We start from the raw sequence: 13,314 nt of genomic DNA, 5'->3' as shown, positions 1-13,314 counted from the left end.
TAAAAAATTATGCTTAGAGGAGAATAGATAGGCTTAAATAGGCTTTTATGTATTTTTTTTAAAGAAAGGCTGAAAAATCAGTGATCAAAGCTTTCATCTCAAGAAGCTTAAAAAAAAGTAATAAACCCAAAGTAGAAGGAAAGAAATAATGAAGAGCAAAAATTCAATTAAATTGAAACAAATGTACACTAGAAGCATATCAACAAAACCAAAAGTTGGTGTTTTTTGGTTTTTTTAACTAATTAATTAATTTATTTTTGGCTGCGTTGGGTCTACGTTGCTGTGTGCTGGCTTTCTCTAGTTTCGGCCAGCAGGGGCTTCTCTTCATCGTGGTGCGCAGGCTTCTCGTGGCGTTGGCTTCTCTTGTTGCAGAGCACGGGCTCTAGGTGCGTAAGCTTCAGTACTTGTGGCAGGCGGGCTCAGTAGTTGTGGCTCACAGGCTCTAAAGCGCAGGCTCAGTAGTTGTGGCACACGGGCTTAGCTGTTCCGTGGCATGTGGAATCTTCCTGGACCAGGGATCAAACCCGTACCCCCTGCATTGGCAGGTGGATTCTTAACCACTGTGCCACCAGGGAAGTCCCAGTTGGTGTTTTTAAAAAGATTAATATAACTGTTAAGCTTCTAGCAAGGCTACTCAAGAAAGAAAAGAAAAAGAGAGATTATAAATTACCAGTATCAGTAATGAAGAAGAGGTAAAACCCATCGACCCTACAGACATTAAAAATCCTAAAAGAAAGTATTATGAATAACTTCACACCTATAAATTAAAAAATTTAAATGAAATGGCAGATTATTTGAAAACTGTCACTTACAAAGCTAACACAAAAAGGAAGAAAGCCTCTGAATATTCTGATGTCTACTAAAGAAATTGACGCTATAATTTAAAATCTTCCCCTTGCAGCTCATTTTTAAATTGAGTTATCTTTTTCTTATGGATTTGTAAGAATTTTTGGCATTCTACAAATGAGATTCTTTTGTCAGATACATATAATGCAAGTATTTTTGTCCACTCTGTGATTTGTCTTTTTACTATCTTAAATGATTACAGTTCATCCCCTGAAATAGGAGGGAAGGTAGAGTGTATGGGTATTAGTTCAATTAGGTTGGTTGGTTTGGTGGCATGAGTTTCCTGTCTTCCAGTTGTGTCTATTTTTTGTTTCTTCATATAGTAAAGTAGGGATAGTATTGTAACCTGACTCACACACAGTTCTTGTGAGGATTAAATATCTTAATGTGTAAAACGCTCTTAAAACAGAGGTAAGCATGTATTAATTACATTCTTAAGAAGTGTTGACTACGTTTATTTTTTGGAAAAACCTTTAGTGGCAAACAAACAAATATTTATGTCTCCCAAACAATAACAGCAACCTTCAGTGGTTCACCATTATCTGATAAAGTCTAAAATCTTAAACCTAATTTTCAGCTTTTCCCCCTTTATGGCCCCAACAAGCTTTATATCTTCTGTTTCTTTTGTTGAAAGAAAAGAAACTGTTAAAATCAGCACCATTTATTATGATAATATAACAAAGAATTCTACAAACATCTAAGGACAGGAAACTAGGTGCAGCCCAGTTCTGTGTGGATTGAAATTAATAAATCAGGAAGCAGGACTTTCCCCCATATTTCTTATCTTAACAATAGCACAGTCTCCTGTGTCTAACTTTCTCTGGAGAGCAGCTTTTCCCGCTTCTGTTTTAGAATGTAGCTTTTTGATTCAAGCCACTACTACTAGTCTCTGTGTCTTTTAGATGAAATTTTAAGAAACTTGAGACTGGGAGCTCATGCTTGCCTCTTCCTTCCTCTGTTCCAATCTGCTACAATTAACTGTAGGTTTCCCTGGGCTGACTCAGCAGAAACAATGGACTGAGCACAGGGCAAGCTAAGGGATTTTTAGGTTAAAAAAGGTGGGCAAACTGACTGGCATACTAATCACACCCATATCATTTCTTTATTTCCCAACAATACTGCTGCTTGTAGCCTGCTAGGTTGTTTTTTTTTTTTTAATTTATTGTAATTTTTTTTTGGCTGCATTGGGTCTTTGTTGCTGTGTGTGGGCTTTCTCTAGTTGTGGCGAGCGGGGGCTACTCTTTGTTGCGTTGCGTGGGCTTCTCGTTGTGGTGGCTTCTCATTGTGGAGCACAGGCTCTAGGCGCACGGGCTCAGTAGTTGTGGCTCACGGGCTCTAGAGCACAGGCTCAGTAGTTGTGGCACACGGGCTTAGTTGCTCTGCGGCATGTAGGATCTTCTCGGACCAGGGCTCAAACCTGTGTCCCCTGCATTGGCAGGCGGCTTCTTAACCACTGCACCACCAGGGAAGTCCTAGCCTGCTAGGTTTTTCCACGTCTCGATTAACTCCGTTTTCATCCTTCTGTCCGACAGTTTTGGTGAATTCACTAGAGTTGTAGACATTTCTACAACTGTAGACATTTCAGTGCTTCTTTTTCTATACTGGTAGTCGACCATCATATATATTGGTTAGCGACACCTTTATTCTTAGCTGCCATTGCAGTGTTTTGAATTTCTATATAGTTAATCTTCATAGATTTTCTGGAGATGTGTGAAAGGGTTGAGTGAAAAGGAAAGTAATTGAATTATAAAATTCCCACTAAAAAATATAATCTTTATAGTCTTTCATTCTAAACAAAGAATCCAGAAGAAATGCTTTGGATTATAACAAAACTGGCTAGTCCCAACTATTGAATGATGTTACCTCTTTTCAAAAGTAAAATTAAATTTTTCATATTTTGTTAGAATTGTGTGTTTTCTCTGATTTTGTTCTAGAGTATGCTTCTGGGTGCTTTTGTTGTGCGTTTGTTTTTTCTGGTTTAAATTTTCAGTAATAGTCTTTACAATATGCTCTGGAGGCACCAAATTCAGTAACTCATGATTTGGATGCATGATAAATAATGAAATTTGGTTGTCTGAAACGTTCCTCTGGAAAGACTAAACAAGTGGTGTGAAGGTGATTATTAATGAGAACGGACTCTTTTCTTCATGTTTTATAAGGGGGCTCATTTTAATTGGCATGTTGATTTGGGCATTGAAGTAAAGAGATATGTCTTGTGATTTCCTTCTATAATTCACAAGAAGTCTGTAACCCAAGTTAAGTCAATATTAATAGTTATGTTCCTTCAGATGCTAGAAAGTTAATCTGACATGATCTACCCTGCACCTTCAGAGAACAAAGTATATACTATATATAATTAAAATTTACCTCATCTTATCTACTTATTTTTTAGTCTTTATCAAATGCATATTTTGAGTTATTCTTTGCATATTAAAATGTTTATATTTTTATGACATAGCAGGCAAAATATATTTTAACTTCTAATTTTTTTTTTCATGTTTGATTCTTTCTTCTTCCTTTTAGGGTAGAGCCTGGATCAGAGTAGCACTCATGGAAAAACATTTATCTGAATACATCTCTACAGCTCTGAGAGACTTCAAAACAACCAGGTTTAAAAGTCCTTTTAATTTTCAATATATATTTAAAAGATTTACCAGAAGACTTAGCAGTAAGAATAGATGAAGACGCATTTGTTTTTAAAGTCCTTGCCTATTTTATTTCCTCCTTTTTGTACTTCTCAGATAAATCCACTGTCTTCTCAGGAAAATGCAGTTTCTCAACTAAACATACATCTTACCTTGGTTTATCTTTTCAGGCCTCACATTCTGCCTGGAATATCTTTTTTCTGAACAATTTCTGATTCTTACTTTTTCAACACGTGAAGTTTCATTTTCTCCACAGACTTTTTTCTAACCAATTTGGAGAAAAATCTGTGAAATTCCTATAGCATTCTTTCTCTTTCCACACCACAATATTTATTTCTTTAATTCTTATATAATATAATTAATGGTTGCTCAATTATCTTTTTAGGGCAGTCTATACCAGTGTTCTTCTTGGGTTGTAAGATAGTACATTGTGCAAAACAGGACTTTATTAATTTTTTATGATGGTCAAGAAAAGGTTCATATTAGGACAACAGTCATTCCTACTCAGCTGTGGTCTGCTAATCTATATTTATAGCTTTTGTTAAAGAAACCATTTTTTTTCCATTTCAGTAGTATTTGTAAATGAAAATATTCAATATTTTCAATATCCTAGATATGTACTATTCAATACAGTCACCACTAACCACATGCCACTGTGTAAATTAAAATTGAAATTAAGTAAAATTACTGGGCTTCCCTGGTGACGCAGTGGTTAAGAATCCACCTGCCGACGCAGGGGACATGGTTTTGAGCCCTGATCCAGGAAGATCCCACATGCCGCGGAGCAGTGAAGCCTGTGGGCCACAACTACTGAGCCTGCACTGTAGAGCCCACGTGCCACAACTACTGAAGCCCGTGCACCTAGAGCCCATGCTCCGCAACAAGAGAAGCCACCTCAGTGAGAAGCCCGCGCACCGCAATGAAGAGTAGCCCCCACTCGCCGCAACTAGAGAAAGCCCACACGCAGTAACAAAGACCCAGCACAACCAAAAATAAATAAATAAAATAAATTAATTTATTTTTTAAAAAAGTAAAATTACTGATTCAGTTCTTCAGTTGCTTTATCACATTTTAGGTGTTCACTGGCCTTCTGTGGTTAATGGCAGCCAAATTGGACAGCACAGATATAGAACAGTGCTTCATAGCAGAAAGTTCTATCAGACAGCACTGCCTTAGACACTTCTAAATTACCATACTTATTGCTACCTCGTTAATCGTATTTCTTAAAGAAGAGAGTGTCTGTAAACCAGTTTTGACAGAAAATAAGGAATATATATACAGAAATCATGTATCTGGAATCTTAAGTTCATGTCCTGATGCCATATTTGACATTTTGGATTTTGAGAAAATCTGGGCCTTTATTATGACACATTCTTTTAGCTAACTAGCTAATATAGATTACAATATCTTTACTTAGGTGTCTTTATGTTTTTAGGTAATAAAACAATAAATTTTTTATTTGGAAGATACAAAGAAAAAATTATCATTATAAATTTGACCAGGATATAAAGACTTCTAACTCCAAGAAGCATTTGCATAAAGTAAATCTGATATATGCTTATTGAATTCTTTTAAAGCAGTATGATACTCTTGAGATATTTCTAAAGATAGACAGTGAGATGATGATAAACTCTTAGACATTTGAAATAAGTCTTATGCAATGAAACATTTGTTTTATTTATCATCACTAGTAAATACGTTTAATTATGGAAGATAATAAATATTGAAGATAATAAGGCTTCAAAAATAAAAGTAGTATCAGAATCTCATAGATCAAACCTAAAAATCCTAAATTAATGAAATCAAAACCAAGTTTATACCATAATTATCTCCTGTACAATAACAAGATAGTCTTTTCTAAATAGAAATTAAAGCATTAATAATCTCTCTAGGGTTTCCCTGGTGGTGCAGTGGTTAAGAATCCACCTGCCAATGCAGGGGACACGGGTTCAAGCCCTGGTCCAGGAAGATCCCACATGCCGCAGAGCAACTAAGCCCATGTGCCACAACTACTGAGCCTGCTCTCTGGAGCATGCGAGCCACAACTACTGAGCCCATGTGCCACAACTACTGAAGCCCGCGTGCCTAGAGCCCGTGCTCCGCAACAAGAGAAGCCACTGCAATGAGAAGGCCACGTACCGCAACGAAGAGTAGCCCCCACTCGCCGCAACTAGAGGAAGCCCGCGTGCATCAACGAAGACCCAGTGTAGCCAAAAATAAATAAATAAATTTAAGAAAAAAAAATCTCTCTAGGTTGTTAGTCTTGTTTCTTAGTTTACACAACTGGGTGGGGTAGAAATAGTACTTGAATAGACTATTTTTAGAGTGAGTAGCTTAAATTTTTTAAGGGAAATCCTTTTTGCCTTGTTTTTAGGTATTAGCTGGGTTTTTTTTGAAAAAAGGAAGTGATTCAGCTGTAAAAAGTTCATGAAGTAAAAATATTCTTGTAACAATATATAAACATATATTACTCAAATAGAAACATGGCTTAGTATATGTTTATACACGCACAGAAATACATCATATTTATATACACAGATACACACACAGTATTTAAATGTGACTATGATGGCTCTGTAATTATCAAGAAATGAAGTAAGTAGTTACTTCAGAACTCTCATCCTAAAAGTTAACTAAAAAAAGGCAGTTGCCAAAAGACGAAGTCTTTTTTTTTTAACTATTTACACTACTTATTTTTTATTAACTGAAATCAAACCAGAGAAACTTAATTATAAATAAATTTGATTGTGAACCCATAGCGAAAACATATGTATTTGGAAGATTACGTTTGTAAAATAACAAGCGTACTTTTAGAAAGAAGAGTTATTCCTTACCTTTTGTCTGGATGCTCCCTGACATAAGCGCTTGTAGAACAATGAGAAATGATCTCTAATTCTTTAGGAGTCTTGAGAGTATCTGAATCAAGTGATTTCTTCTTGTTCTACTCTTCACAGATAGAGAGTAATGAGGTCTTTTAAAATGGTGATACAAGTGTTTACCCCAGTACAGAAGGAGGAGCTACATGAACTAAGACAGGCAGCTTGAAAGTACTGATCAGTGAAAATCCAAGGATAAGGATTGGGTAGAGGAACTGTGGGGAGCACAACTAAGATAAATCTTCTGACGTACGTGACGATCGCTCCAAAGTATTAGAGAAATTCATGTGATCTTTTTGCTACGGTGGAGGATATCTTGGTGAGCAATTGAAAAAATCCTTGAAGAGTTTCACGGTTTACGGATTGGGGTGTTGTTGGGAAAGAGCCAGAGGTGGGAAGTTGGCAGACTCAAGAAGAGAATCCAAGCGGAAAAAAAAAAGGAATTATTTTGGTAGGTTACTGGGAAAACCTAGAGATAAAGTAAGGTAGAAACTGAATAATTTGCTCAAAGTTTTACTTTCTCCTCACCCGTGGCCTGAAAAATAATTAGAAAAGTTAAGCTAAAGAATACAAATGTGACATTTGAAACCAGATCGAAAATATTCTGGTAAGATTTTGAAGTAACAACTGTGGAAAATATAAAGTAGAGAAAAAACTACTGTGTGGAATCCTGTTTATTACCTTGCAGTTGCACCACAGTACTTCATTTATGATGACAAAAGTAGTGTTCAAAAAACGTTAATCTTCTCGATATGATAGTAGGAGTAAGAGAAGAGGAACGTATAAAGTAAAACTTCAGAATTACTCAGCTGTCACAAAGCGGGAAGAAAAAGGAATGGATAAACACTTTTCTAAAGGATAGGAGAGCAGATGGGGTAGTGATAAATTACCACACCTTTCAAAAACTAAGAAGGTCTTTAGGAATTTGAATGTTTGAAAGTTTTACATTATTAAGATGAAAAAAATACACGTGATTAAAATGTGCTTGTGGACTGCTGCCACACAGCACATATAAAGTTAACTCAAAATGGCTCAGACCTAAAAGTAAAGCTCTTAGAAGAGAACATAGATGTAAATCTGCATGACCTGGGATTAGATAGTAGTTTCTTAGACATGTTACTAAACACCCAAGCAGCAAAAGGAAAATAGATAAATTGGGCAGAATCAAAATGTAAAGCTTATCGCTTTGAAGAATATCTTCAAGAAAGTGAAAAAACAATCCACAGAACTGGAGAAAATATTTGCAAAGCCTATATCTGATAAGAGACTTGATTGTGAAATATATATGAAGAAGTCTTACAACTCAGTAATAAAATATTTTTAAATTTTAAAATGGGCAAAGAATCTGAATAGACATTTTTCCAAAGAAGGTACACAAATGACCAAGAAACACATGGAAGATGTGTAACATCAGTAGGCATCAGGGAAATGCAAATCTAAACTTCAAGATACCGCTGCGCACCTGCTAGGATGGCTATGATCAAAAGAACATATATGGGCTTCCCTGGTGGCACAGTGGTTGAGAGTCCGCCTGCCGATGCACGGGACACGGGTTCGTGCCCCGGTCTGGGAGGATCCCACATGCCGTGGAGCGGCTGGGCCCGTGAGCCATGGCTGCTGGGCCTGCGCGTCCGGAGCCTGTGCTCCGCAACGGGAGAGGCCACAACAGTGAGAGGCCTGTGTACCGCAAAAAAAAAAAAAAAAAGAATATATAATAACAAGTGTTGGCAAGGATGTGGAAACATTGCAACAATTATACACTGATTGTGGGAAAGTAAAATGATGCAACCACTTTGAAAAACAGCCTGGCAATTCCTCATAAAGTTAAACGTAGAGTTACTATATGTCCCAGCACATGAATCCTAGATAAATAGATACAGATATCCAAGAGAATTAAAACCATGTGTTCACAAAAAAAACATGTACACAGATGTTCACAGCAGCATAATCCATAAGAGCCAAAAAGGCGAGAGAACCCAAATATCCATCAACTGATGAAGGGGTAAGCAAAATGTCCATTTCATGCGGTGGAATATTATTCAGCCATAAAAAGGAATGAAAAGCTGCTGCTGCTGCTCTCCTGGTGCTTGCTTATGTGCTTGTTCTGTGGGACCCAGTACCTCATTTGTGAAGTGGTAGCTGAGGAGGATCTGGACCTCGCCACAGCCGATGAAAAGCCCAAGGAGTCAAGACTGAAGACAACAATCATATTAACAATCAAGACAATCTTTTTTTTTTTTTTTTTTTTTTTTTTTTTTTGCGGTACGCGGGCCTCTCACTGCCGTGGCCTCTCCCGTTGCAGAGCACAGGCTCCGGATGCGCAGGCCCAGCGGCCATGGCTCACGGGCCCAGCCGCTCCACGGCATGTGGGATCTTCCCGGACCGGGGCACAAATCCGTGTCCCCTGCATCGGCAGGCGGACTCTCAACCACTGCGCCACCAGGGAAGCCCAAGACAATCATTTTTGTTGTGATGGAATGTGTCTTCTGTCAGAGGCTGCTTTCTTCTAGATCCTATCCCCATTCAGTTCTTCCTTTAGTTATCACCTCTCTCTTTCCTCATCCTCAATCTCTTTCCCATTGCTGGATCATTCCCACCCACGTAGAAGCATATACTGGTATCTCCTACCTTAACAGCAAAAACTTCTCCCTTGAACCTGCATTTCCCTCTCATACTGCTCATTTCCACGTTCTGCTTCATCACCAGACTTCTCAGAAATCTTTATACACACTTTCATCTCCTTACCTGAGAGTCGCTCTTTATTCTCGTCCAGCTTCTGCCTCTCACCACTCCACCAAGGATAATTTTAAAAGAATACCAATAATCCACAAGCTACCCAGACGTAATGGACATTTCTCTGTCCACATTGTACTTCCTTGTACAGCTAAAATAGTTGAAAACTTCCTCTTTCTTGAAAAACCTCTCTGCTTTTAACTTATATAGCATTCCCTGGTTTTTCTTTCTCCCTCTGTAGTTGCCCTTCCTCAGGCTTCTTTTACTCTTCACAGCTTCTTAGTGTCAGTATTCTCTGGGCTCAGTCCTCTGTTGTCTACTCTTCTCAGAATTTCATCCATCTCCCTGGAACTTTACCAGCTGTATGGTGGCGGCACCACATTTACCAACTTTACCACCATACCTGCTGTATGGTGGCGGCACCACATTTAAACCTCTAGCTAGATAGTTCAGATTTCTTGATTCCGTGCCCCACCCCATCCTACAACCCCGTTGACCCACTTCTTGGCAAATGGTTTCGCTGCCCTACTTACATGGCTGACGAAGTCAGAATCTGAAATTCATGTTTGATTCCTCTTTCTCCTTCATTTTTTTAAATATAAATTTATTTTATTCTGGCTTCATTGGGTCTTCGTTGCTGCATGTGGGCTTTCTCTAGTTGCGGCGAGTGGGGGCTACTCTTCGTTGCAGTGCGCGGGCTTCTTATCGCGGTGCTTCTCTTGTTGTGGAACATGGGCTCTAGGCGCGCAGGCTCAGTAGCTGTGGCTCGCAGGCTCAGCCGTTGTGGCGCACGGGCTTAGTTGCTCCACGGCATGTGGGATCTTCCCGGACCGGGGCTCGAACCCCTGTCCCCTGCATTGGCAGGTGTCCCCTGCACTGCGCCACCAGGGAAGCCCCTCTCCTTCATTCTTTCCAGTCGTTCCAGTAGCAACTCTTTTCGATCCTATCTCCAAAATTTATCTCGAATCTACCCATTTACCTTTATCGCCATGGCTGCAACTGTAATGCATACCTTTCTCATCTCTTGCTTATACTCCCCTATTGTCTTCCCAACTGAGATTCCAGTTTGCCCCCTCCCAGTAGCCACCCAGCTTCCAGCCAGTCTTAAAAGTAAAAGGGATCCTGTCAATTCCCACTTTAAACATTGAAATGGTTTCTCATTACTTTAGCCAGCAGGCTCTGCAAATTCCCTGGAGTCAGACCCTGGATTCGCCACTTTCTGGCTGTGGAATCTTGGGTAAATTGCTTACTCCCTCCATGGCATAGTATTTGGTGGTAAAGTTAAGCAAGATAATTCACGTAAAGCACTTATAACTGTGCCTGGCACTCAGTAAATGTTTACAATTATTGTTAATGTTATGTGGCCTACAGAGCCCTGGGTGATCAAACTTCTCTGGGCCTAAGGTCTCAGACTAAACACTTGAGAATGTCTTTCCTAATGACTTTCTTCAAAGTTGGGTTCTCCTTTATTTTTTCTCTACCTCAACAACTTATTTATTTACTTTATACTACTTACCATCTCTGATTATCTTTTTTCAGCCTGTCCTCTCCCCTAGACTATAAGCTCCATAAAGAGGGGTCATGTTTACCTTGTTCACCATTTTATCTATAGGATATATAGCACAGTTCTTGCTATATTATGTATTTATTGATAAATATAATTAAAGAATCTCACATTCTTAGCAAGACCTTTTGGAGATTTATTTTTTGGCCAGTTTTTCATCCTGATTCCATTTGACTTAGAATAGAACATTTCTTTATAATGCTGTAATTTGTTTTGTATGTCATGAGGGAGAATCTTCTTTATCTCCTCCCTTCAAGTTTCTTATGTAAGGGCTAAACTGGGGAAGAGAACAAGATGTTGATAAAGAAGTTTCTTTGGTTTATAAGATAAGCTTTCTCATATTTTAATATTGCACTTTTAGTGTGTGGAATAACTTATGACTCAAAAAAGGAAATTTTGAAGCATGATATTGTGCAATATCAACATCATCTATTCTGGTTGTTCACTTTGGATCCCACCCAAAGGATATTTGTTATTGAAGTACCTGAAAGGCCTTAAAATAGTCTTTCAGAATGAACACTAAGGATGGCATTATAGACACATATTTCAACTAAAATTAAATTATATGTGTTAATAAAAAGTATTATTCTTATTAGGGTATTATTTTAAATACTTTTTCTAGTTTCTAATATATTTCTAGTCAACATACAAATAATTGGAAAGAGTATACCTAATAGAAAGTGGGAGCTTTTCTTCCAGACCACAGTAATATCAAATAGTTGCTCACAGTTTTCCTTTGCTTCTAAAATACAAAACTTCTTTAAAGATATAGTCTACTGTATAAATCTTTAAACAGAAGTATTTAATATATTTTTCACCTTGGTACTTTCAATATTTATAATACATTTTTGCAAGTCAGTATGCTCTTTTGGTTAGATCCTGCTCATAAAAATATTTTCTTTAGAACAAAAAATATTTTCAACAAAAAAGGGAATTTTTTTAGTATATACCTTACTATTATTGGATTAGTCATCTTAGGCTTTGCTCTTGGCTCATTGGTTACATAATCTTGGTTATATAAGCAAACTTTATTAATGTTCCAATTTTTCTATGAGATAAAATGAAGAAATTGAAAGCTTACAGTCTTTAGAAGTCTTTGAAAATATTGATAACAAGAATCAGATTTTCAGTCAAAATTATTGATATGTTGGTTTGATTAAGGGAATATAAAATAAATTTTTCCTAATAGCTTCTACCTCTCTAATATACATGAATGAGTGTGTTGTCTTTGATTAATTCTTTGATTAAATGATAGAAATATAATCTTTTGCAGATCACTTAGTATTCTTTTAAATATTGTTATTTTAAAAATTTGTTATCTCAAAGTTAGAAGTACATTTACTGAAAATTTTTTGTTTTTTTAACCAGGACTAATAATGAAAAGTTCAGCATACAATGGACAATTCTCTTAACTAGCCTTTCCTCTTCCATTTTTCCTCCCTTCCCCTCTGTTGCAGTGAAAACTGTTAAATTAAATCAGGTCTTTGCAGCATTATGCTTCATGCTTGGTTTTATTTGAGTGGAATTATTGATTTCACGTATAGCAAGCACTTCACTTATATAGGTTAGCTTAAAAAAATCAGTAGTAAAACAAAAGCCAAAAAACCTCAGTAAAACAATATGATATACACACACATAAATGACCTTTAGGCTTAAAATTTTTTCTAAAAACCAGTTAGTTTTTGTTTCAGGTATTTTTCATTAGTTCCTAATATAATATTAACATTAGGAAACAAGCAAGAATAGTTTTGATCTGACTCCTAGAATGTACTTTAAAACATGGTGGGCTCAAGGTAGCAAATAAAAGTATACCTTTTCTTATATAGGGAAGTACTAGGAATAATGGGTGATTGCCAGTGTCAAAAGCCAGAACAAACACCTGTGTCCCATAGAATGTGGTGGTCTAGAACCACTGGAATCATAGTTCTTCCAGGAGTTGATAAAATATTCAATCAACGGCCGATTTAGCCATTGGGGCAGAGACAAGATCTCAGATATATAGATTTGTCTAAATATCTTTTAGACAAATCTATATATCTTAGATTACCTTTTTGTGGAACACCTCAGTTGAATATGTAGAAATTACTTCCATTTATTTTACTAATCTTTGTTAGGCTGCAACTTTTAGTTTTTCTCCTTTTATGTAAATGAATGAAAACAATTCCCATATTTCCAAGGAAACAGAAAACATCTAATCCAAGCTAGTCTTCCCACCATGTTTGTTGGCAGCCTTACATCTGTCAGAGGGTAAAGAGTCTTTTATTTTTCTTTGTACTTTTTATTCATGTAAAATTCCTTAAGGTCCGTAACAGAGGTTAAATTCTCTTTAAATATTTTTGTTTTAAAAGAAGTATTATGGTTTAATAGAAAATATGCAGAACTTAAAGTAAGAAGGATTGGTTTTCCTCCTTGATAAGTTTATCCACATAAGCTTGGGCAAATTGTTTTAACCTGACTCACTTCTTGGTGGTGAATTTGAAATGAATGACAATTCCTTCAGCATTTACTTCATGGGCTTTGCAATTATTAAATAGTATGATTGTAAAAGTATTTGGTAAACTGTGGACTGTTTCAGTATTGATGCTAGTATTACAAACTTTACATGCAGCCTTTATAAACTCATGAATATGGAAAAGAGCAAGACAAATTT

At 36.9% G+C, this 13,314-nt stretch overlaps 1 protein-coding gene across 4 annotated transcripts in view; it reads left to right on the top strand.

The window, feature by feature from the left end:
* RUNDC3B (RUN domain containing 3B) overlaps window positions 1-13,314 on the top strand; it is a 156,438-nt gene that overhangs the window by 70,006 nt on the left and 73,118 nt on the right. For all 4 annotated transcript variants that reach the window (XM_027102685.1, XM_027102687.1, XM_027102688.1 and 1 more), the window contains one exon: window positions 3,370-3,455. In XM_027102685.1, coding sequence (XP_026958486.1) covers window positions 3,370-3,455 — 86 coding nt within the window. The remainder of the gene's footprint in view (window positions 1-3,369; window positions 3,456-13,314) is intronic.

Source organism: Aethalodelphis obliquidens, unplaced genomic scaffold (assembly GCF_003676395.1).
Source record: "Aethalodelphis obliquidens isolate GAN/ISIS:26980383/991018 unplaced genomic scaffold, ASM367639v1 scaffold5, whole genome shotgun sequence".
Taxonomy (NCBI): domain Eukaryota; kingdom Metazoa; phylum Chordata; class Mammalia; order Artiodactyla; family Delphinidae; genus Aethalodelphis; species Aethalodelphis obliquidens.
Note: the sequence above shows the minus strand (reverse complement) of the source record. Positions and strands in the feature narration are given on the sequence as shown.